This window comes from Phocoena sinus, chromosome 16 (assembly GCF_008692025.1).
Source record: "Phocoena sinus isolate mPhoSin1 chromosome 16, mPhoSin1.pri, whole genome shotgun sequence".
Lineage (NCBI taxonomy): Eukaryota > Metazoa > Chordata > Mammalia > Artiodactyla > Phocoenidae > Phocoena > Phocoena sinus.
The window spans coordinates 84591842-84617506 of record NC_045778.1 but is presented as its reverse complement, the minus strand read 5'-3'; the positions used below and the strand labels follow the sequence as shown (position 1 = coordinate 84617506).

At 62.1% G+C, this 25665-nt stretch overlaps 1 protein-coding gene across 3 annotated transcripts in view; it reads right to left on the bottom strand.

Annotated features, from left to right (window-relative positions):
• INPP5A (inositol polyphosphate-5-phosphatase A) overlaps positions 1-25665 on the bottom strand; it is a 182299-nt gene that overhangs the window by 12927 nt on the left and 143707 nt on the right. For all 3 annotated transcript variants that reach the window (XM_032607390.1, XM_032607389.1, XM_032607391.1), the window contains 4 exons: positions 23284-23368; positions 7927-8022; positions 7757-7831; positions 1890-1963 (listed from right to left, as the gene is read on the bottom strand). In XM_032607390.1, the coding sequence (XP_032463281.1) occupies positions 1890-1963; positions 7757-7831; positions 7927-8022; positions 23284-23368 (330 nt within the window). The remainder of the gene's footprint in view (positions 1-1889; positions 1964-7756; positions 7832-7926; positions 8023-23283; positions 23369-25665) is intronic.

Below are 25665 nucleotides of genomic sequence, written 5' to 3'. Positions count from 1 at the left end.
CCAGGCCACCTCCCTCGGGTGGCAGCCGCCACCTCCAGGAGGATGGGGGCCTCTGCTGTGACGGGCTTGCGGGGGGCACCCGTGGCCCAGGACACCACCCCTACAGCATGGGCACATTCCTAATGCACCTGCAAAGTCACAGGACGTCCACAGGTTCCCAGACGAGGGCGGGACCTCTCGGGGTCATTCTCCTGCCACACGAGTCCATCAAACACCGAGGCAGGTGTGCCCCAGACTGAGCGCGGGTGCCCTCGAGGTGCCCGCAGCCCCAGGTACCCTGACGAACCCCAGGCCCTCCCTGGAGTTCCTCCAGCTTGGCACCAGAGCATGCCCACCCCCACCTACCACTGGGATCTCAGAGGCCGGGGCTACGGCCGCCTTCCGGGGGGACGGCCCTTGCTTCCTGGAGACCGCCAGCCGGGGCCTGGCTGGACCACGCAGCCCTGTCCCTCCCGACTCTGGACGTGCCAGTCTCTCTGCTGCCTAGGGGTGGGGGCTCGTCCCTCGGCCACCTGAGCACGGACCACGAGGTCCTGTGGCCGGTCCTGCCTGCATCTTCTGCACCTTGCACTTGGGTGACCTTCAAGGCTGCGGCCTTTGGGAGACGCTCGAGGGGCTGACGCCAGCTCCGGGCACACGTGTCCACAGGGCTATGCCTTTGGCAGCCCCAGGCCCCCTCCCTCCTGGCCGGCTCCACAGCCCTGAGAGAGGCGCTGGACCCCGGTCAAGCGGGAGGGACGCTCCAGATGCTGGCACTACCTCAGGAGGCGCGGGCCGAGCAAGTCTCTCAGGACGTCTCTCGACTTTAGCTGCACCTGGGAGCACGGTTCACCGCACGTGACGTGTACGTTTAAAGTAGCGTCAGAGACTGGGCAACGTGGTGGTCAGCACCTGGACGGCATTGCTGAGGGCCGCCCTTCTGATCCTGAAATGCTGAGTCACGAGTTCACGGGTGTTGGAGCCGCTGCTGGGGGCCCAGCAGGCACCCCAAGGGCCCAGGTCCCTGCTTCCCTGGCCCCCGAACCTCGCACCGCTGGTCTGGGCACCGACCCTGAGCTGCGAGCGCCCGGCCGCCTTGGCCAGAGCCTGGACCCGTAGCGAGTCCCATGTCCAGTGGATGGTGGGGGGCCCTTCAAGCCTGCACACGTTTGACCACCGGAGTGTCCCAGGAAGCAGGGGGTGACCTTCAGAGGGAGCCTGAGAGGACCTGGCCCACCAGCGCGCTCTGAAGCCAACCGTTCCTCTGGCGTGGATCTGAGGCGCTTACTGCCAGGCCCGACACAGACGGGGGGGCCAGGCGACGCTCTCGGCCTCACTTGCTCACCAGGTCCCGTCTACCTGAGAAAGCTTCCCTGAAGCTGCCCAAGGCCCGTTTTCTCCCAAGTGATAAGAATTCGTACTTGGAATCTACGAAAGGAGAGAGATGGGTGGGAGAGGCCCGTGATGGGGCATCCGTGTCTTTCCAGACGGGCCCGCGGGCCGAGCGCCCACCCGGTGTCCTGGCCACCTCGTAATCGTCTCTCTCCCCCAACCCCGGCCCTCTGCAGCCCCGGGCTGGTCGGGAGGGAACGCACTGTTATTGCTGCAGATTTCAAGACTCTGTGAACACCAGAGCAAAATCCAGCAAAAGCTTACATACCCGAGAAAGACAAACACGGACAAACCAAACCAAAACCCATGCCACGACGGTTCCAGAAAGATCCAGAACATAGAGCTGCCTGTGTGGGTCCCTCGTAGGCTAATCTGAGGCCATGTTGGGAGAAAGGAGCGAACAGACCCCTGCTGTGCTCAGTGGTGGGTGGGGGAGGGGGAAGAGGCACAGGTGGGCACAGACAGACGCACGGACAGGAGGACAGTTACCTGCTGGCCCAGCGAGCGGCGGTCCTTACCTGGGAGGGAACGAGATGTCCAGTTCATATAGTCTGTCCTTAAAGACAGACAGCTCTTTGTCAAATTCTAAGAGCTGAAAAAAAGAAACAGAAAAAAATATAGGGTCACTTTGGTTTGCCTCCCAGGGGGCACCAAGAAGCCCTGGGGGAGGGTCTGTCTGCAGCAGGGACCTGCAACTTCCGGGAAACAGGTGTTGCTCCAGCACCTGCCCTGCACATCACCCGGGCCGCGTGCAGGCCTCCCGAGGGCAGGCCCCCCGGGCGTGTGGCCGGAGAGACCCGGGGCACCCTGCAGGCCCTTCTGTGCGAGGCCTGCTCCGGACTCAGCCCCGCTGCCGCCGGCGCTGGACCCACACTACCTGTGCTGATTGGCCACGCAGGGCCACCTCGCCCTGCTGAGACCACGCGGTGCTGCCGCCGTGGGCGCTGGCGTCGCCTCCGAGGTGCCCTCAGGCAGTGTCCAGCAGGGGGGACACCGTTTTGCCCAAACTAAGTCAAAAGAGTAAGAGCACTGACCTCACACAGGAAGATAAAAAACAAGACCTGGCCCTGAGGGACCCTTCAGAGCCACACCCCACGGGGCACCGTGCCCCCAGGAGGGAAGGGCACTGGCAGTGTCTGGCCACCATGGCCACGCACACCCTGGGGACGCGGTCATCACTCAAGTCCCCTGCAGCTGTGCGGGAGCCCGAAGCCACACCCGTCCTCTCCCCCTCTGCTACCTCATCCATCACTCCCAGAGCGTGCAGTTAGCGGTGCTGTGCACACAGCAATTACCGGGCGCCAGGCTGCTACCTAAGCCACCTGCACGTGGCCCTCGCCGCTGAGCCTGCGTGCACCAGGCCAGCCATCGGCCGGTCAGAGGGAGGCAGAGCTGACACCTCCCCCGGCAGGAGCCCTTGATGGCGTCTGTGGTTTGCGTGGGGGGATAAGCCAAAGCTCCTTTTGCATAAACGGGACCACTTCAGACACAGCTGCCTGATTTCAGTCTCACACAGGTTCCTGGAGCATCCTGGACACCTGGAGATGGGGGCACAAAGAGCCTCGGACCCTGCCTGGCGAGGCTTGGATACTGGACCCCACAGGTGACACCTGTTAGCCCATATCTGCTGCGAAGAAGCGCCCATGGCAAACCTCACCCCACTCAGCACCCCCTGGCGGCCATGCCAGGGGCCCTAGGGGTGCACGGCCAGGAGAGGGGATGCAGGATGGGGAGGGGCATGGGGTGGGGGAAGGGTTTGGGGATGGGGGAGGGGAGGCACAGGGCGGGAGCTGTGGGTACGGGAGGGGAAGGGTGGCGGGGGGGCACGGGGGGGTGGCCAAGCCCCTCAGCTTCCCGGCCCCAGTGGCCCCTGCCTCTGCATCAAGGAGAAACACACCCCACTTCCAGGGAGCAGCCCAGGCCAACAGCTTCCGGAAGGCTGCAGAGTTAGCGCCTCAGGGGTGCCGGGGATGGAGGAGAACTGTGTGTGTGTGTGGGTGGGGGGGGTGAAGCATGAGTGTGAGGCCTGGACCAGTCCCGTGCTTACACGTGTTTGCACGCACGTGGGCCTAGAGATGCCCTCGCATCACACTCGCAGGTACACACACCCCCGCGGAGGCCAGCTCCAAGCGTGAATTCCTGGCCTTCGCAGGTCAGACGGGAAGACAGCCGTGATGCTGCGTGGCGGCTGCAGGCAGGCGCGACCGTCAGGAAAGGTGCATCCGCGGCACCCCTGACGACCGGCCACCGAGCCCGACGCTGGCAGCGGCCTCCTCCCCACAGAGGACTCGGTCCAGCACCTGGGAACCTGCAGGCGGTGAGCGGCCCGAGCCTCACCCACCGAGAGCTGCCAAGCCTTTCAGCTTCTCCCAAATTTAACTCAGACTCTTGAGAGAAGAAAAGGAACATCCTGGACAGTAAGTCCGCGAGGCGTCCCGACGGGCTCGCCGCCCCGTCCCGTGCGCGACGGGCACACGCGTGTCCGCAGAGCCCCGCACGCTCGCTCGGTGCCGCTGCTCTGGCCCCGCCGCGGGGCCTCCCGCCGATCCCTCGGTCGTCGGCGGCTGTCGCTCCCACAAGGCCCGCTGCCCGCGTCCTTCCTGTGGGGCCCTGGCGCTCGGGCTGCTCTCCGTCTTCGCATTTGGCGTTCGGCTCAGGACTCGCCGAGCTCCTGAGGACCAGGCCCTCCGGCCCCGCCTTGAGCCTCCAGGCGCTGCCTCCCAGCGACCTGCGAGGTCTGCGCCGCGCTGGGGTCTCAGCTCCGCCGTCCGGCTGCGTCCGTCCTGACGCTTAACCCACCTGTGGAGACTTCCACCTCGGTGACTGCTGCTGGCACTTCTCATACCTTTTAATCTGCCTGCTTTTTTCAGGGTATGGTATTTGTTTGTGTTTCTGATGCTTTCACGTTTTCAATACCTTTAAATCTCATCTTATAATTTTTATCAAGTATTCAGTTATCTGATGTCTGTGGACTCTCTCTACTGTGGAGTGCTTCCTACACGCTTTGTACCCCGGGCTGTGTTTTGCTCCTGCTGCCCCACGGCCCCCACGGCTCCACGCCCTGAGTCCACGGGAACGATGGGGGATGGAGCCACGGCTGCTGCCACAGGAGGCCAGCGTGAGGTGTTTCCGATTAGAAATGACAGTGCATTTCTGTTGAAAGGGTAATCTGTATCTCTCTGAGATTTTTCACAAAGTGGTAACTAATTTCACATGTATCTTTAACATTCTTCTTGATTACAAAGTGGAAAACAGAGTAGGGCGTGTGTAGACAATGATTAAGCGGAGGCTGGTCGTACGTATCTGTCAGGCGCTGTCCCGGCTGCACACATTCCTCAGTTACTGCAGAGACACCGCGCTGATGAAGGGAAAGAGGCCGGAAAATCGATGCGCCCTGAGCTGGAGCAGTTGCTACACACCCAGAAAACATCTCTATCCAACAGGCCGAGCGTGGTGAAAACTCACGCGCCCTGCCCTGGGACAGCCGCAGAAAATTTAATCTCTCCAAATCCTCACCAGGGCACTCCATCCTGCAGCCCTGACAGCCACACTTATAATTAATTATACAATTTCGATGGGAATATCGACTAAACAAAGCTATAAATCATAGAAAAAGTCAATAGGCATGGACACATTCAATCATGTCCCGGCCAATGATTACTACTCTTAAAATACAATAATTATTTTCAGAGCCAGCTTGAATTAAATTTCTGTCAGATGGGAGCAAGGCTGGTGGTTGATCAAGGATGCGATGGATTTGGGGGCCGAGGCCGGAGCAGCACATCCATCCTGCTGTGGGCGTCTCGCGTGAAGGTGAGATGTCCTCTGAGGGCTCCGCAGGCCATGCATCGTCCCCCAGGGGGCTCTGGACGCCCGCCTCCCAAGTGGGACTGACACGCCGAGCTGCCAGGGCAGTTACCGCGGAGCCTCGGCCCTGCACCACGGGGACGCACGAGGCCACCCCCTTCCCCGGAGATTCCTGACCCGACAGGCGGGACCACGGGCCTTCCAGACCCACGTGTAGACCTCGTCTCCGCTTCGACTCCACTGCATCTTCTCATCTGAGTCAGCCTCAAACTTCTCCCAGATATTCAAACTAACTTTGCTCCACCTTAAAGGAGCACAGTTTCACATGGTGAATAAATACAGAACTAGAGCTTACGTCTAACGGTGACATCTGTAGTTTCCAGGGTGGTGACACATTCTCTAAGTGCTAACCGAGGGCAGCGGGGACTCTGGACCCACTGTGACATCCCCGTGCCCCCCCCACCCCCGCCCCGCATACCTGCCTCAGGACCCTGTTTCTCCCTCACACGGTGGACCTTCCTTCTCGCCAGTGTCCTGGCTCCTTCCAGAACGTTCTGGCCCCCTGGCCACCCCAGCGCCACTCTCTGTGTCCACCGTTCCCCTCCCAGGGCGCCTCCGCTTTCTGCTCACCCTGGTAACCACACTGTCCCTGGCTTCAAGGGGCCGTCTCTGTGCTAGGGGCCCTCAAAGCCCACCCCGCCCGCCCTACTCCAAGCTCAGAGGGTCGCACGGCTGCCCAGGGAGCGGACGGCACGCCGAGTCTCCTGGGCACCTCACCCCACACAGGCACACTGAACGCGTCGTGTCCCCAAACCTGCCCCACGTGTTCCGGGCCTGGGAAGTCATAGGACGGCAGCCAGTCACGGCCGCGCCCTACAGAGCCTCCCGTCCAGCCCAGCAGGGCCGCAGCTGAGCCGTGAGTGCCGTGTGCTGAGCCCAGGCGCTGCGGGACACAGCAGGAGCCCACCTCACCGGGACCCGAGGCCCCCTGCACAGCCGAGCTGGGAACTGGCCGCGGGGACGCGGGGACGCAGCACGACAGGCAGGGGGAAGTGCGTGAGGCGGCTCGGAGCATCCGCGGGGGCACAGGTGCCCCCCGTGCGGCTGCAGGAGGGGTGGGGGGTCAGCACAGAGGCCCCGGGCGTGAGCCGCGCCTCAGAGGAGAGGTCAGGGTCCCGGGCTTTACCCGACGGCGGTGGGAGGTGGCCAAGGCCCAAAGCTGGGCCTGACTGGGTGGGCGTGTGACCAGGCCCGGGCGGGCTCCAGGCTGGGGGTGGACAGAGGGGCAGGGGTCGGGAAGGAGGCAGAGGGGGCGACGGCCGGCGGCGGCAGACTCAGACGTGTGGCGAGTTCAGGCCCAGGAGCCGCCGGACGTGCAAGGCGAGGGAGGCCCGGCAGGGGACGAGGGCTTCCGGGGAGGACAGGAAGGTAGGGCGGGTTCACGGGCTGGCAGAGTCTGCTGGACATCTGGAGAGCCCCTCTCCACTTAGACGTGAGCCCTCTTCTGAGCGCCTGGCACGAGAGCTAGGGGCCCTCCCACACAGAGGCACGGAGCCCCCAGCCGGGCCGGTGTGAGTGCTCGGAGGGGCCTGAGGTAGACGCGAGACAGAGGCATCGTCCAGAGCTGGAAACTCAAGACCCAACGGGTGACCAGGCCACTCAGGGGCGCCCAGGGCACAAGAGCTGAGCTGGGGGCAGAGGGGGACCAGGGAGCTGACCCATGAGGGGTGTGGTCCCAGGGGGGACGCTTCAGAGGCAGGCCCTGAAATCCAAGCACCATCCCTGGCCTTTGGGATAAAGACGTCCCTGAGGGGTGACAATGGTCTTGGTGGCAAGCAGGTGAGGTGGGGTGAACCGGGAACTGAAAATGGGGACAATGGTACAGACGGCCCCTTACCAGGGCGGAAAGACCAGAAAGGCCCCCAGGAGGCGGGAGGGGGGAGGCACAGGTGCACACCTGGGCGTGCGGTGAGGCTCCCACAGGTGTCCCAACCGTCCTCAGGCGCCGATGAGTCAAAAGCAGGCCCAATTGGCGCACAAGAAGTAAAGGGCACCGCAGGTGCAGGGCCCCCTCGGCTCTCCCGCTGCAGGGGCCGTGCCCGCCGGGTGGTCTGAACTGCAGGCATCTGCTCACACATATCAATACTTCCCTCTGCACACACACACACGCACACGTGTGTTCGCAGCCACAGAGATGCCCCCGCAAATTTGCACGGTGGTTCTCTTCTTTCCAAAGGAAGCCCAGGCCTCTGTGGGCCGGCCCTGAGCCAGGGGTTCCGCGCCCAAAGCTCCTAGCCCTCTGCCTCTCACCGGGGAGGACCCCAGTGTTGAGAGCCACACTGGCCGGCACAGGCAACGAGGCGGGTGGCCGCAGCCCAGCCGGCGGCAGGACGCGCCCCCAGGAAGGGCCCAGTGGAGAAGTGACGGGAGGGTGAAGGTTCAGGAGCCGACCCACAGGCTGTGACGGCACCGGGAAGCATGGTCCTGGGAAAGCGGGGGCGTTGGGAGGGGCCGGGGGCCAGCGCCACCCCACAGCAGCTGCCGGGGGACCAGCCACACGTCGGATGCCAGAGCTCACCGCGGTGCCGTTGTCGTCCCGGAAAACCTCCTGGTTGAAGTAGTCAAAGAGCTTCTTCTCGAGCTGGAGCATCACCTGCCAAGGGAAGGGCCGTCAGAGCAGGCGGGGCCCCACCTGTCCCGCCGCGGGGCCCACAGGGCACGGCACCCACCGCACCTACAGGTGCTCACCTTCCGGTCGTTGTCCGACTCTCGGAATATCAGCTTCACGACTTCGTTGGTGTCGGCGGCCCGGACGGTCTGCATCGTGGCCTTTGTGCAGAGAGTCTGGGAAAGACACGGAAGGAGCTCAGTCCCCGGAGACATGCCAGCCCGCTGCCCGCCTCCACCGCTCCCCGACCTCGGCTCAGGGGCTCACACCTCCCGTGGAGGGACCCGCGGCTCCAGACACGCGGGGCCGCACACCCGGCCCTCTGCCCGCCGCCCCAGGCTGCCCCGAGGACCAGGGACCCTGGGGGCCTGTGGAGGCTCCGCAGGGAACAGTCTGACTGGCGGTCCTCCACAGCCACAGCGGGAGGGACAGTGAAGGGCAGCCAGACAGACCCCGGGGGCAGCACGGGGGACACAGAGGCCACGCCGGGGGCCCTGGGCAGGGACGCCCACCAGCTGCGGCGGGGCAGACGGAAGGGCACGGGTGATAGGCTGACTGCAGATAGGCTGAAAACTCTATTAAATCCAGGCTCCTTTAGAAAATCCTTCCTGTCCCAACCTGGGTGTGGGGTGAGGAAAGGCAGCAGGATGGGGGTTAAACAGGGTCGCTCCCCAGTCAGGACGAGGCTGGAGGCTGGCGCAGAGGCCACGAGGCCTGGTGCAGTTAGGGGCACCGCAGGGCCGCGCTGACCACACCAACACCGCAGAGACGAAGTGCAGCTCTAAACGGGCTGAGAGACACCCCAGGTGTACGGCAAGTGCCGGCGAGGATGTGCGGAGACCAGGCCCCGCACACCTCCCTTCGGGAAAGTCCATCCACGCGGAGTCCAGAAAGGACAGAGCAGGGGCCGCGGGGGCCAGGTGGGGTGAGAAGGTCACAGCTGCATTTCAGTTCGTGTGTAAGTTATACCTCGATAGGGCTGTTTTGGAAAAAGCACTAGGTGATTTTTATTAAAAAAAGAAAGAAAGAAAGACCACCGCAACTGAACTAATGTTGACTTAAAAAAAAATCCTCTTTGTCTAAGAAGCCCTCGTGAGGTCACTTCATGGCGGAGCCGGGGGCGGGGGGGGGGGGCGCTCAGAGGCCGCGGGGCTCAGAGGCTCGAAGCAGCCAGCTTTGCGGGAGATCCTCCAGCAACAGGCCCCAGGGCCCGGGGAGGCCCGGAAGCCGGAAGCCGATCCCCCTTGGGCCGCGCGCTCCAGGACAGGCATTGACATTCAGAGCACAGACAGCTACTCAGGTCAAGCCCCCCACACTGGCTTCTGGACTCATGTGTCACAAATCAGTCTGGCTGCCTTCAAACGGCCGGATTAGAACAAGCGCCTGGACCATCCGGCCCAGCGCGGCCACCCTGCCCAGCCCCCGGCGAGGAGGTCACCCCATCCAGATGCTAAGGCGCTTAAGTGGCTTAAGCACAGTGAATGGGGAGCGCTCGGCAGGCAGACGGCATTGTAGCCTCTCGGACGTGATTCAGGAAATTCATGGTCTTCTCCCAAAGGCATCTGCTGGAAACTTTTAAAAAATTGCTTTATCTCTCGCCACTTCAGATGGGCTCCCAGAGGATAAACATCTGACCGGCCCAGCCCTTGCAGGGGCCTCGGCGAGCCTCGGTCCTCTCTCCCACACCCGCCAGGCCTCCTCCCGGGCGGGCCTTTCAATCGCAGTCGTGACCACTCATGCAGAAACCCCTGGGCCAGGGCCTTTCCGGCTCGCCTACTTACAGGAAGGCATTTTCCTCTTTTGAAAGAAGAAAACAATTTCCCAAATGTTATTCTTAAAGAGCCGTGTAAGATTTATTTCACAATCAGCAGCGGCAGGAAGGGCACAGGAGAGGCGGCCCAGCACTGTCCTACTGGCACCCGGAGCCCCTGGTTTTTCGCTTGGAATTTAGGGGCACAGGCTGCTGGGGCGGCGCCCACAGGACCCCACGCCGGTGTCAGCCCAGAGGCGCAGTGTGCCGCATTTTCTGCGAGTCCCGCAGTCTTACAGCCACTGAATCCGCACAACCCCCTGGGGCTCAGGGTGCCTGTGCAGCTGGCCCCGCTCCTCCCAGAGCTGCCCGCCCCATTGCCCCCATCCCGCCGTCACAAACGCTCCCCACCAGGGTCCAGATTCTATGCACACAGAGCCCCTGGGGTCCCCACAGGCAAGCCCACGAATGCGGCCTTACAGAACCCACTCTGCTGTCTGCCAGACTGGCACGGGGGTAGGGGGACAGCCAGCCCCGTACCCGAGGACAGGCCCTGGGATCAGCCAGGAGCTGGTCAGGAACATTCGAGTCTGAGAAGCCTGACCTGGGGGATACGGCGGGTTTCAGAGTCTGGGTCACGACGCGCCTTCTGGAAAGTTTGGGCGGTAAGTTTCTGTCTGTGGAGGTCAGAGGCACACCGGTCGTTTTCTCATTGTAATTGCTAAGCTTCTAAATGGTAAATAAAAGCCATAAGGCTCTCTTCTGTGCATCCACTTTGAGAGGTAGTAGGTATTAAAAAAAAGCATCTCAGTTGCGTTTACTGATGGCTCGCCAAGGCTTCAGACCCAGTTACTGTGATTCCAGAGACCCGGCTTCTGTCTGGACCCAGCACGCTAGGCCCGGAGGAAGGGGATCCCCCAGGAGCCCCAGCTGACACACACCCCAAGTTTCCAAAGGACCTAGTGTAGGCCGGGCCGGTGGGCACCTGTGGTCGGCGTCCAGGACGTGCAGTGTATACAGGGGGGCACGCCTGGGGCTGGGTGTCAGGGTAACTAGAGAGATGGTGACCGTGTAACGGAGCTAATGGAGCCGGGTTCCAGGTGGAGGGCCCTGGTGGGGCAAAGGCCGGGGTGGCAGCGTGAGAGGTAGAGACAGGGTCTGAGGGGGGCTGGGGGCAGGCAGGGAATGGCCGGCGGGCCACACGGTGTGGAGGAGAGCTGAGGGGACACAGCCTGTCTTACAGAGCTCCCAGGTGGCCAGGACAGAAATTCAGGGCATGCCCCATCGTCACAGGCCTGCCCAGTGGCCCAGCGGGTTTGTTCTCTCCTCAGAGGCAAAAAGAGAATCAGAACACACTTCCATTCTACCTATTCCCTCCACCTGCGAAAACATAGGAAGCAATGCAGGTATTGGAAGCATAGTTCGAATGAACACGAATAGCTGGTCTTGCTTCTGTCTGCAAAGCCCGGTGTGGCCTGGTGACTGCGTCTGGGTCTCTCTCCACCGGAGTCGGGAGTCCCGACATATGAGCGTGCAGGGGTCTCTGAGGGACCCCGAAGAAGCCCACCGGCCCACAGCCCGAGTGTGGGCCCTGCCCTGCGGGTTCTAGACCCCGCGGAGGGTGCGGGCGCGGGGAGGGGTCAGCAGGCGCTGGGGCTCGCCCCCCAGGGTGCTCCCTGGCAGCCTGGCATGCGGCGCCCTCCCCTCGTGCCCCGCAGGGCGCTCGGGCCTCCAGACGAGGGGCCGGGCTCAGGGGGACGCCTCCCGCCCCAACGACACCTCGTTCCCGAGTTATCCTGGCGGTTGTTTACGAGTCTGACACAGACTGGGTGTTGGTGGAGGCACGGACTCCCTTCCGGCAGCCAGCCCCCCAGGTCCCCGAGAGCCACAGGCGCCCCCCGTTCTCAGCGACGGGCCTCACGCCCTGGCTTCTAGAAGGCTCCGAGGAGTGCCAGAGTCCCCGGGACGGCTGGGCATAGACAGGTGACCAGGAGTCCAAGCTGCGGAACGTGGGGGGCAGCAGGGGACGTGCGTGCAGTTCATCCCTGTGGCCTCCTGCCCCCTGCTGCTCTGGTTCCCCACACACACCTGCACCCGGGGAAGGGGGCTCGTCAGGGCCTGAGCTCAGAAGCGGTGAGCGGGGTCACTGTCTGGCGTGCCGTCACTCATGGGGCTGCACAGAGGGTGGGGCAGGTTTAATCCTGATTTCAGGCAGCAAGGAAAACCGGTGTGGCCAGATGACTGCGGCCGTCTCAGGTACAGGCAGTGGCCGACCCCGTGCGTCTCTCCTCTGAGCCCTCTGCGCTCTTCCCCTCCACGTGGGGAGCAGGGAGGTTCAAACAAAATCAAAACGAACCACCAAGCCACTCTGGCACCCAAGTTTAGACACTACCAGCAGATATTGGAAATGTTCTGGCTCATTCTGAGTAAGAGGACAGCACTCCTCTTTTTATTGAAACGCAGACCCCCTGCAGGACGGAACGCGGAGCCCCCATTTCTGCCTGGGCCCCCAGGAGAAGCTCACACCATGGAACGGGCCCCCAGAAACAGGGACCAGCGGGACCAAGGGTGTCCGGCCCCCTGGAGGTCCAGCATTCTCTCGGCGACACCCACCTGCTGGTGACAAGGCCGCTTCCAGTCAAGGGCGTGGGTGGCGAGCCGGCACCTACACGGGGTCCCCTGTCCCCTGCTCAGACCTTGGGGGCTGGATTAACCTTTTTTTCCATCAAGTGGAAAATACAACAGCCTTGAAATGAAAAATAACCAAAGAGTGGCTTCCTGAAGTTGTGGAGCCCCCAGCCGCACCCCCCCAGCCCCGCAGGGTCCACCCTGTCCCCGTGGTGGCATCCCGCCGCCTGGGGTCTGGCTTCCAGCATCTCTATATGGACGCGGGCCCTCTGGAAGGACAGCCAGCAGCCTCCAATGTGAGGCCCGCTGCACACTGCGTCCCACCAGACTGGACACAGCTTCTGCGCCGCTGGGGTCCTTCCCGAGTAAGGACGGGGCGGTAACTCCACCTGCCCCGTCACAGAGCTACCTGTTCCCGAAAACACAGGGAGCTGGTAGCGTCCTCACCTCCCCCTCCCCTGACCACGTCAGGGACCCAGCTCGGCCGTCCGCGCCTGGGCAGTGGGCCACCGCTGGGGAGGGTGAGCTGGCCGCCCTGTTTTATCCTTGGACGAGGCTCCTTCTGGCCCCAAGGGAGACAAATGAGCCGGTCTGGACGGAAGCGCTGGTTCTGCAGCGAAGGGCCGGGCCAGCCTGCTCGACACCATTACTGTGCGGAGGGGCCAGGGGGAGGGCGGGAGGCTGGCGGGTGGGCTCCATGCCCGGCCCTTGGCGTGCGACCCCGCTCCGGAGCTTTCATCCCCTGACAACTTCACGCAGGAAAACACGCGGACCCTCTGATAGCGTGAAATCGGAAACAAAGCCGGGGCACAAAGAGGCCGACCGGCCATGGCCACCGGTTCTCTCTTCAGCCACAAACATGCGCGTATGACCGACCCCTGAGAAGCTGAAAGGAAAAGCACGTAAAAGAAACACGTCCTCAAGGGCTTTCAACACAGCCCGGACGTGGCGTGCCCCTGGGTGAGGATGCTCGGCGGGGCCGCCGGCCTGGCCTCTGGCATCTCAGGGGAGACGCGGGGGAGCCCTGGCCCCGCCCGGCCCCTCGAGGACCCTCCACCCACCGACATCCGTGGCCTCATCTCCTGCGCAATGTCAAAAGGACAGTGACCCTGCTCTGGAGACCCCGCGTGAGGGGGTGGCTGGCTGCTCTGAGCTGCGTTTCAGACGCAGGGCGTGAGGCCAGGAAGGCCCAGACCTCCGACGGGGGTGGGGCGCTGTGGGGAGCCCAGCCTCCACTCGCCACGGCCCAGGGATGGGCGGTGGCCCCGCGCTCTGGCCACTCCCGTGGGGCTTGGCTCTGGGTCCACCTGCTGGAAGCAGAAGCGGGAACAGAGCAGTGCTTCATCAGCTGTGTCTGCAGCCCCGGTGCCGGCACCTCCCGGGAGCAGGGGCCGGAGACGCCCCGCCCACCTGCAGCCACGCACGGCCGGCCTTGAGCCCGGCTTCCCACCGGCCCGCGCGCTCAGCTCCTGTTCCTCTGCGCAGAGGGGTCCGCGCTCCGGGAGCGGAAGCCGTCGGGGAGCTGGAACAGGGTGAGCTCCTGGTTCCAGCATGCGGGGGCGGCCATCTCCTCCCCAGGCACTCGGACACCCTCGCCGTCTCTGTGCTGTGCGTCCAGCAGGAACCAGGCCGAGGCCAGCAATTTGCACACGAGGACCTCGGCGTGGAGCTGCCGCCCCAGCTGGGCTGCAGGGCCCTGAGTCCTCGGGGTCCCCCCCGAATATCACAGAGACGTCAGAGAAAGCGGGCCTCGGCACGCACACCCTTCACTGAAAACCAGCCAACCAAGGGCGTCAGGGAGAAGCTCACCCCGTCCCATGGCTGTTCTCGTCATCAAGTTCACCCCCGTCCCACGGCTGTTCTCATCATCAAGTTCACCCCTATCCCACGGCTGTTCTTGTCATCCTGGTACTTTTGGTTAAATTCTAGCCATAAAAATGTCTACAAATAAACAGGCGCACAATGAACGTTCCGTCTGCATCCTCCTGCAGCAGAGACCACAGAGAGAAAGAGAAGGATTTCTAAGCGATGGCGTGCAAACAGAGACCTGAGTCCTTTACATGGGTTTTCTTTAGAACAAGTTAATGGAAAATCATTACCTTTTACATTTAGAGTTTTTTCAAATGACTGGAAAACAGATCCCACTCTAGAGGATAAACGTGACCTTTTCTGTGATGACTCTCCCCGTGACACTGGACGTTAACCAGGGTCTGCCTCCTGCCTCAGCTCTGGAAGGAGGCACGAGGCAGACCCGGGTTAACCCCACACCTGCCTCAGCTCTGGAAGGAGAACGGGGTCTCCAGGACCCACAGTGCTGCGGTCCCGACCCGGGCTGCCCAGATCCACCTCTTGGAATCGAGGGGTTAAAGGCTGCCTCTGGCACCTCACTCACAAGTCAGCGTGTGGGAGGTGTTGGTCCAACGCTGGGTCACTGTGAGGTGGGTACGGAGAATCAGCCAGCCAGCCCCGTGCCCTGGATACCCACCCACCCGCCAGGAACAGGAGAGAAGCACCATCCGTCCCAGGGATGGGCCGGTCCTTGGTCACCAGCGTCTACAGACGTCATTTCAGTCCTAAAGGTGTCCAGGGAGCAGAGAAGAAGGGACGCGGAGTCAGCGGCTTCAGAACCTGCCTCGGTCACAGGTAACTCACGGCTCCGCAGGAAAGTGCCCAGGAAAAGTCTTCACGAACCCTCTGACCATCCCCTTCAGGGCAGACACGTGCCACGGCCTGAAAAGTAGGCGCTGGGCAGACAGATAGAAATGCGTCTCGGAGCCGCCCACACCGCCTGCGGCCGGGTGAGCAGGTCCCAGGGTACACGCTGCCGTGGGGGCCCCCGGGGGACAGCCGGGGCCACTGAGCCTGCGACAGGAACAGCACCTCCCAGTGCACGGACATGTGGTCCAACGAGCTCCAGCCTAAGCTTCAGCCTCCTTCCCTATCACACATGCACACACAGCCCCTCGGTGTGCGCGCGCGCGCGCACACACACACACACACACACACACACACACACACACACACACACACATCTTCTGGAGAGCAAGAACCCTGGTTTGCCTGGCCCGTGCTCAGCTCCAGGGCCCCTCCAGTGGTGGCCAGGCCGGCCCGAGGCCCAGGAGGTCACCGTGCTCTAGGGGGAAGGTCTGCGGCCAGGTGCCGGGCCGTGACAGCTGTCCCTGGGTGTCGGGGGGCGGGGAGCTCGTGTAGTTAAGACGAGGCCACTGGGCAGCGTCTTGCCTCTCAGCTGCACCAAGTGGGGCCCAGAGCAGGCACCCGCGAGAGCCATGAAGAAACACACACCCTGCTGCCTCGGCGACAGCCATGAAGAAACACGCGCACCTGCTGCCTCGGCCGCAGGAGGGGCCTGGCAGGGACCCTGCCCTCGGGGGAGCTCAGCAGAGCGCTAACTTCCTCGGTTTTCAGGGTCCCAGTGGCCTGCCTGACACAGAGAAGGACCGTGCTGGGTGCGCGCCGAGGACCTGAGGCCGAGCAGGGGTGTGGCCGTGTCGGGCTTTCACCGGGAAGCACCGTGGGGAGGTCGCCCTGCATCGGGCGGGAGCGACCCCGAACACCCCCCATTCCGTTTACTCTGACTTCCCCAAGGAAGACCCTTCTGGAGAAGCGCAGCTTTTCAGAGGTTTTCCTGGCAAACCCCAGCCCCCGGGAGGAGGGACATCCTTGATGGCCGAGAGCACATGGACTCCGAGCGCCTGAAGGCGCAGACGGGGGGCGGGAGCGGGCGGGAGCAGGCGGGCGCGGGAGGGCGGCAGGCCGCTGCCCGGGGTCCGTGAGAGGCGCTGCTGTGAGGCTGTGTCAGCGTCAGAGGCGCCTTCGTCCTTTTTGTTCTGTATCATCAGCTGTTCACGAGAACAACAACCGCCATAAAGACCCTTTCATCTCCTCCCCAAGACACCCCGCCAGCTCCCGACCTGCTGACGGAGGGGCGACAGCGCCCGCCCGCGGCCGGCTGCGCAAACCAGGGGAGCTTGACTGATTTTTCTAGAAGGAAGCAGCGCGGGCTCTTTCTAGGCTCGTGTCCAGCAGGACGGGACTGCCGCTCGGGGGTCGCCCTGCCCGCAGGGGATCCGGCCGGGGGACCTGCCACGCTCCTGGTCTGGCCTCTCGAGAACGTCCCCGGCCTTCCACAGACACACCAGCACTCAGACCTGCCGGGCAGTGGGGGAAAAGGGGCAGGGGGGAGAGCAGGACCCCTTGTCACCTCCTTCTGTCTCCCCGGGACAGACTCCCTGCCCCTGTCCCCTGCCTGCCTCTGTTTGCAGAAAAACTATAGCCTCCTAGGCCTTCCCTGAGTTCCAAAGAATAACTTGAATCAGAGAAGTGAGAAAATGCAGAAACAGGCTGGGGACAGTTCACGGGACCTTACGAAGGGCCGGCACAGGTAACGACCAGGTGCGATGCCCCCTCCTGGCTGAGTGGGAACCCACCCTCGCCAGGTCGCATGTGCAGCCAGAGGGCAGGAGGCTGGGTGGCAGAAATGCCCGTGGTCTGGGGCAGGGGCTCAGGCCACCGGGCAGCCTGCAGAGTCTCCCTGGCCGCACTGGGATGCGGGGCGGGCTGTGCGGTGCCCCTGGTCCTCTTCCAAGGCGGGCGCGGTTAGTGCTGCGACCCCGGCTGTTGGGGCACCGCCTGGGCTCCCACCCCCCGCCCTGCCCCTGCCCCGCGAACATGAGCGTAGGGACGGCTGCTTCCTCTGAGAAGCCAGGGTCCTCACAGGCCCTGCTGGCACCTGAACCTGTACCTGTCAGCAACCGGCAACCGGTTTTTCAAAACAGCCGCCAGCCTCCAAAAACGCATCCATCGCCACGGCTGTCAGCGGTGACGGACGGCAGGAGGGTGCGGCCGGGGTGCACGGAGATGGGAGCGCCTGGCACCGCTGTCACCCTTTGTCACTGGCCAGCTGAGCGCCCAGCTGCCAGCTGCCACTGCGCCAGGCATGAAACATACTCTGAGCAATCCCGCCTGCGGAGCTGAGTGGGAGGCTGCATTGTTAATTAGTGCGGGATGCACAGCCCATTAGACGGCGCATGGTCATAGTGTTTGTCATTTGTCTGTTTTAATTACGGCTTAAGAGGTGCCAAGTTTGATCACAGGATCATCTTTTCAGTTCTGCTAGGCAAGCATGTTTGTATTAATTTGCATCTGAAACGCGAAGCTCTAATTCCGGGGGTGGGAGGGGCAGCCGTTCACTTTGCACAAAGCACTTCTTTCCGACGCTGGTGCCAGCGAGATGCCCGCGACTCCTTGCTGCAGAGGACCAGTGGGCCTCCACCTTGCCCTGGAGCCCCTCGCCGACTCGTCCTTCCGGGAGCCCCTGCCCGCTGCGGCCTCCTTCTCCCTGCAGGTCAGGATGTTCGTGTTTCCGGAAGGACCTGCCTCCCCTCTGGGCGCTTCCAGGAGCTTGGCGGGGTGAGCACCAGAGGCAGGGCGTCCCTGGGCATCTCAGGGGCCCACAGCTGGGGAGGGTGTACCTGCCACTCTAGTGGGGGACCAGCAACCAATACCAAAGCCCAGCCAAGCCAGCTTCTCGTTGGGCTGGCACAAAGGATGACCTCAACTTCCCTCTTCAAGGGGGTCACCTGCCACCTCCAGACAAGACGACGCCGGCAGACGGAGGTCCCGCGTCCCCATCCCTGCGTCTCCTCGGACCTTCTGACCTGCACGACTGCAGTGCTGTCTGGGGCGCTTGTGGTCACCTCGGGTGCTACGCTGACCTTAGGCAATCTGGAAACCGTCTGTGGGGTGACCCACCAGCTGAGGACACCGGCCTCCCCAGGCATACGGGTCGGGGCCGGCATGGCCTCTCCCACCCCAGGACCCGGTCTGTAGGCACGAAATGCCGGTGTCTCTAGAGGGTCACCGCTGAGGGCAACCGCTCACCCGGGGAAGGGACAGCTCGAGGCCTGGGCCCCGGCTCAAGCCTTGGTGCGCCTTGCTCTGACCAGTGCTCTTTCCTGGGCCGTGTTGTTTGGAAGGAAAGGGCAGATGGCTGCACCTCCTGGGCACAGTCCTTGGAGGGGGTGGGGCAGAGGATGAGCTGCCTGCATCCCAGCCCCCTCCCCCTCTTCCTGGTGCTCCAGTGCCCACCTGGAGGCCGCCTGCCACCCTCAGTGATGCCCCCGAGCGCTGCCTGAGAACCTGCAGGACCCTGTGGCCCCAGCCAGGCCTTGTCCACCAGGCAGCCCATCCCCAAATGTGCCCCGCTGACTCCCCGCTGTGCAAGTCCCAAGAAGTGGCTGCCTTCACCTCCATACAAGGCTCTCCTGTAACAGGCAAAGCCCCTGAAGAGGTGTCCCGGAGCCACGGAACACCCGGGTGGCCTTGTCCTCACTCTGCTCTGCACATTCTGGGAGCTGGGACGGCTGGTAGGCCTCGAGAAGCCATCCACTCGGTCTAAGAACCTTTCGGGAAAATTCGGAGACCTCTTCTCTGGTGTCCGCAGAGTTTCTCTAAGTTGTTTCTACAGTTAGAAACCCTTTCAGAAAGCCATGCCGGCCAGCAGACTGTGGTGTTCCAAGAGGTGCTTCCATGGTGTTTTAAAATTCAAGACCTAAACAGGTAGCTTAATGAATGCTGCTGAAATTAAGCTTCAGCAAAAGAAACTTGGTCTCTTTCAGTTAAACTTTTAGATCTAGCTTTGCCCACAAGTATGTTTTCTGAGTTAGCATCGATCTCTCCAGCGGTGGGAGAGGAAACGGGGCTCTGGCAGGAAGGGGGCTGCAGAGTGTCCCCAAGTTCACGTCCACCCAGACCTCAGCCCACGACTGTATTGTCAACCAGGGCCTTGGCAGATGTGACTGGTCAACGTTCTCGAGCCGAGCTCACCCTGGATTCAGGGTGGCCCAAGTGCAGTGACTGTCCCCACAAGGACAGTGAGGCAGGGAGGAGGCACGTGAGGCCGGAGCAGAGGCAGTGATGACGCGGCCACAGCCCAGGGGCGCCTGGGCCACCAGAGCCGAGGAGGCAGGAGGGAGCCCCCCGACCTCAGACTTCTGCCTCGAGACCAGTGTCCCAGCCGCCGGCCGGAACACTGGCACAGGCGGGGACACGAAACACAACACGGGAAGGTGCCACCAGGCACAAGCTGTGTCTTCCGTGGGAACTTCAGAACATACCAAGTTCATTATAATTTTCTTGATCAGCTGGACACGTCTGGGGCCAAAGGTGACGTGACAACCCGGAGGGGACACGTGGGCGCAAGGGTGGGGTCCGGGTGTCATGCGCTACGCTATCCGCCTATGATTCCCCCGTTGGATCCCTGCTTCTCTGCCAGGGCGCTCAGCCGCGGGACTGCATGGCAGCTTCCTGCACAGCCTGGATGTTTTGTGAACAGCTGATGACTGTGTTGATGAGGCGTGAGAAGATGGTCTTTAATCCCTAGGGCTAAAGTCTTCATTTGACCAAACGGTCCTAAAAACTCGCTATACCAAAAATCATACTCCACGTGCTGGGAATAAAAATCATTTCCCATTGGTTTGCTTTACTTACACAGAAAACTGTGTGCAGAGACGTAAGTTTTCGTCAACTGAACAGCCATTTATCCACAGGATAGATGGACCGTATGGTTTAAAGAACCACGTGCACAAGAAAACCCTCCAAAAATTAATGCACGAATCTCAGACACATCTGTTTATTCATCGAGCAAGTAATTCAATTAAACACTATTGATTCCTCCCTCCTTTGAAAGTGCCAAATTCACAGCCCTGGGCAACGGAGCGTTGGGCTTCTCACGTGTGCGGTGCACAGCCAGAGCAAACACTCCCTGGCAGCAGCGGGGCAGGGGCAGTGTCCAGCGAGCTGTCGTGGGCAAGCCCAGAGCTTGGGGGTGCGGGGGTGTCCTGGTGGCATTCAGGTCCACTTAGATGCGCTGCCACACTCCGGGCGGCTCCCAGAAGAGGCTGCGAGGAGACTGAACGGAGCCCTGGGTGAAGCCGCCGATTCCGCGAGGGAGACTCTGTGTGCCCGGAGGACGAGGGTCTCCTGGAGCCGTCCCGCTCCGCCAAGCCCGATGCCTACCAGCAGGCCCGCTGGGAAGAGCTGCTGCTCAAAACGACCACGTCCCGTTGGGGTGCAGTGGGACCTCCTCGGGCCCGAGAACGTCCTCGCCACGCTCCCTCACCAGAACCCACTCTCCCGCGCGGGGTGGGGTGGGCGGGGCTGGCGGGGTGGAGGGCCTCTGCTTCCTGCCCCCCTGTGGTGGGCGGCCCGCCTGGGTCAGCCCTCGCGTGCCCTTGTGTGCCCAGGACCCGTCCCTGCCGTGGGTCCCTCTGACATCTCAGGACTACTGACATGGGGTCCCCAGCACAGTCCAAGGGGCTTGCGATTAAGGCACATGGAAATGCATAGCCTAGAGCAGACGGATGATCGACTGTTTAGGAAATGACCTCCTGGGGGAAGGGGCCACACAAATGCGTAACGTCTGTGACTCTTACCAGCAGCAGAACTGCTGCTCGGCACCTGACCTCACACACAGCCGCCCACACAGGGAAGGGGCAGACACTCCGTGCCCCACACCTTCCCAGGTGTGCTCACCAGCTGCCCGGACAGCGGGACACCAAGGCCGGGGGCAGGTCCAGGGGCGGCCAGGCCAAGGGAAGCCACGGGCCGGGGAGGCCAAGGTGGGTCCGCAGGGGCCCAGGAGGGGAAGCTCGTGCACGTAGTTCCGCTTCCCTGAAAAATCAGCTGTTTGTGAGAACTGCCTACAAAACACAGCGTTCCGTGTAGCTCCTTATCTAAGTCAGTTAATTAGTTGGAAAAGCGCTCAAGAACGAAGATCCCCTGTACTTTCCTGAAGGAAGAGGAACTTATTAAAACCTGGGCAGTCCACCAAATATCGAGGCTTTTGGCCTGGAACCTTCAGGCTGTTGGTCCTTGGAGACGCTTGGGGCCCCCGGGTGGCCTTCAGAACAATGCGCCCATCGGGGGTCTCACTGTGGATCCACAGACCAGGCAGCCCCTCAGTACGCGGGGGCGAGCCCTCTCCCTCCTCCGCGGTCTGGCCCTCAAAGCTCTGCTGCTCGGGGGACGACCTCGGGCTGTTACTGACCAGGAAGTGAGCGCCTGCGTCCCTGCTCAGGCTCTGCCCCCTCTCACTCACGGTCAAGGACGTGTGGCCGTGGGTCCTGTACCACCAGCCCCGACATCCTGATGATACGGGGCCGGGCTGCCAACTCTGGGAGGAAACACGGAAGGATGGAGCCTTCCAGCCGCGGGCAGCGCCTCCCTGGCTGAGTCCAGGGTCCATCAGGACCCCGGCCAGCACCGGCCACCTGTGCGGTCACCGTGTGGCAGGAGTCCTTCCTCTAGGGGATGGGACGGGTCCCTGAGGTGAAGCCAAGGTCTGAAGGTGAAGGGTCAGGAGAAAGGGCGCCAGACAGAGAAGTCTGGGGAAGGGGAGGGGGTCACATGATCAGCGGCAGCCACACGTGTCACGACCCTGCGTAGTCGGCCCAGCTCCGCTCACGCCCCCCTCACGCCCGCTCACGCCCAGGGCCGTGTCCTCCCGCTTCCCACTCAGAAAAGGAAATCACGACTCTGCAGGAGCCTCCCCGCAGCCGGCCACGCGCCCTGCTCGGCGCCCCCCATGGAAACCGGAGCCCCGCACGCGCCACACGTCCCGTGACAATTCTGCCTGCGTCCAGAGCCTCTGCCCTTTTTGTGGCATTTGTTCTGCTGGCAAAGAAAAGGCCACTTTGGAAACCTCCCGGACCTTTTCCCAATGCGCCTGCGGCTGGCGGCTCCCGTCCATCGGCTCCGGTCTGTCCAGGGCCCTTAGAACGGGGCCCTCGGGCGAGCAGAGAGGCCGTTCCAGCACAGCAGGCTCACTGGGCCCAAGTACCAGCCGGAAGTGACCTGCGCTCGGGGGCTCACCCCAGCAAAACCAGCACGGCTAAAATACCAGAGGAGGCACTGTTGGTGAGGGCGCCTGGCCTGCGGGCACTGGGCCGGGCTCCCCACGCCCCTCACAGCATCACACGTGCCCTGGCGGATTTCAACAGGCGGGCATCGCACCCATGGCTCAAAGGCACGGAACCCATGGGACCTTGGATCCAGGTTGCTGATTGAGCCAAACTCAAAATGAGGAGGGGAAAAGTCAGCAGAACCAAACGCAGGATTTTATGGTCCTCAGTGGAATTCATTTGTCTATTTGAAAACACTCCGAGTGGTCGAAAGCCCCCTCCCCACACTCAGGCACCTCTCACTGCTCAGTTTTAAGACAGAATCTTCTGCCGAGAAGGGAGGATTACTTGTACCTGAGACGCCAAAGGAAGATGACAAGAGGGGACCACCGGGGTCTCCCCCTGCTGTTTCTACCATCACTGCAGGCACACGCTTGTGTGTGCCCTGCTCTGGACAGGGCTGGGCTGGACCCTGCACGCTGTGGTCTCCCTCCTGCACCTGGGCCTGGGTGGACCCGCTCACCTTGGGCGGCTGGCAGGCCCCCTTCGCTGTGGCCTGGGGCCCTGCCATCAGCACTGCAGCCCCAGGAGAGTGGGGCAGGCGCGGCAGCGGGGCTCAGGGCCGCAGACCCTCTGGGAGAAGCTGGCCCCACGCAGAGGAGACCACGCTCCAGGCCACGTGGCGGGACCTGGTGGGGCCGACGAGCTGGCCTTCCAACCCGGTCGCCTCGCGGCTGGTGCCCATTCAGGTTCCACCTGCGCCTGCTACTCAGCGGGAGCGTCACCCAGGGGCCTGAGGGCACCCAGGAGATTCCCACAGCTGGGGGGAACTGGCGCATACAGCTGACCAGGGGCTGCCTTCTCACAGGTAGCTTCCTCCTCTTTCCTCTCTCGACGGTCAACAGAGGAATCTCCAGGCTCAGCGCACACGTGCTGAGTGACCCAACCACTGCCCAACTACTCGTTCGGAGGGGCTCCCATAACAGCCCCCTTTTGACAGTAAAACGTTCTCCATTAGGAGTTTCTGCCTTAAATAGAACCAGTGAGCAGGACAGTGGGAACGCGCCCGTCGAGGATCACGGGCTTCCGCTGTCTTCCCAACATGACCGAACACGCGTGAGGCTCCCGGCGTGGCCTACCTCCACCACGGACTTGGAATCCAGCCGGAAGTTGAAATCGCCAAAGACAAAGTAGGACGCTTTCTCGAATCGCTGGTCAATGATTCTGGGAGGAGAGAAGCAGAGGGGGTTACTGAGGCACGACGCCCGCCACGCCCGGCCTCTCCCCGGGCGCCCCACCACGCATTTCTCACCGCCTCCTGCTGAAGGACGCTTGCACCCCAGTGACCGTGATCAACACGTGTTCCCCAGACGGCTCCTAGCTTGCCAGCACTGAGGTGTGCGCCAGCGTGGTCCCATCTGCTGGGCCGGGGCCGTGAAAACCACGTTTGGCGGGCAACGACAGCCTGCGCCAGGAAAGGAAAAGGGCCACGCCACACGCCAGACACAGGAGAGCAGCCAGGAGCGGGCAACCCACATGAGCCCAGGACGCCTCCCGTCTGGTCCGTGGACGGTTCCTCCCATCGGTGGTGGACACCTGACCTCATTCTCAGCGTTGTAGCTTATCCCCACATGGATGTTTGGAAGCTACAAAGTGAGAGTGACTATGTCTTTTTTTTAAGCTAAGTATTGCCTGGCTCAAAAAACTTTTGCCACGTATTTTAAATCAATCACAATGTATTTCATAGAGATTTTTCAGCTGAGAAACGCACACGTGGCAAACGTGACAGTGATATGTCAGTGTCACCCCCACCCCGGCCCCGTACAGACCCCTCTGCCCCGGTAAGAGGCCAGGACACCACCCAAGCCCGATCCTCCGCTCACTCACTCCCCCACGCCCTCCCCGCCCTTGGTGGCAGCAGGGTCCCAGCTGCACTGGCCTCAAGGGCAAAGGAAGCAAGTGTGGGTCACTTCCAACTCAAAGCGGAATGCGAACCACAGCTAACGAGACAGGCCGCAGAGCAGACGTGTGGTCTGGGCAGAAGGGAAGGGAGGTTCAGCGACCCAGGTCCCCAGTTCCACCGCCCATTGGTGGCTGCACGGACACCCCCGCCGAGACAGAGCAGCAGGGCCCACGGGCACAGCGTGGGGCGCCGCCCCCATGGCCCACGTGCTGCGATGGACTCTGAGAAAATAAATATTAAAGGTGGACAAAGCCGGGAGCACCCCTCACCCAGATCGACTCAGAAATATCTGGCCGGCACCGAGAAACCTGGGTGCCGCTGGCCCTGCCCCGTCCGGCCCCCAGTGCAGAGGGAGCAGGCATGCCCCCAACCCCGGAGCGGCCTTCCCAACTTGATGCATTAGCCTGAGAAAGGAAAGGTGACTGACAGCGATGACATCACCGCTGTTTCACGACGGTGGTCGCTGGGCTGGAGGGACAGTCCCGTCCGCACCCCCGGGGACGGCAAGCTGGTGGCTTCTGCTCGCGCCTGGCCTGCTTTCCTTTCTGGTTCCTTGCCTCCTGCTTTTTCAGCTCCAAGAGTTTCCCTGTGAAGTGTGATGGTGATGCTGTCTGTGCTTAACGGTACCTGTCACGCACGAGCCTTAATTTTCACGCAGGAAACACACCCACGTCCCCCCAGCTGCTGGCCCTTCTCCCCCCAAGGCTGATTCCCGACAAGTCCTTCTCTCATCTTCCTGGCAGAGCCTGTAGTGCAGACTTTAATCCATCTGGAATTACGTGTGAAGAAGGGGTCTTAGTTTATCGATTTTCCCAACAGTCGACTGATCCAAACCCTTTATTAAACATTCAGTCCTCTTCCCCTTGAGTTTGTACAGAACAGGAGTCCCTAGATTACATGGGTCTTTTTGAGACTCTCCTTTTCTGCAGATCTTTTATCTATTCCTGTTGCTTTTAAATCATAGGACTTCTCATGGGGAAGCCCTGCTTGTTGAAGTTCTTCTAGGAATCGTCTCAGCTGTTTTCATATTTTCTTGCATGTTAATTGCTGTATCACAGAGCTAAATTCCACAAAAAGTCTTGTTTTCCTGTTTAGTTGGATTGATTCTCACACATGCGAATTTGAAGACAAAGGACGTATTTTAACAGATTGTCATTAACGGTGCAGATGACAAGTGACGTCACTTCTTGTGTGAAAAGTTAAGTCTTTCTGGGCTTCCCTGGTGGCGCAGTGGATGAGAGTCCGCCTGCCAATGCAGGGGACACGGGTTCGTGCCCCGGTCTGGGAGGATCCCACATGCCGCGGAGCGGCTGGGCCCGTGAGCCATGGCCGCTGAGCCTGCGCGTCCAGAGCCTGTGCTCCGCAATGGGAGAGGCCATAACAGTGAGAGGCCCGCGTACAGCAAAAAAAGAAAAAAAAAAGTTAAGTCTTTCTGTGGAGGAGACATCGCTCAGGGATGAAAATACAGGGAGGCTGGTGGGTCGGCCCTGCGGCTGCCGTACATCTAGGACCGGCCGTGTACCCCACCCCGTCCCAACCGCCTGGCACCTGCGGGGGA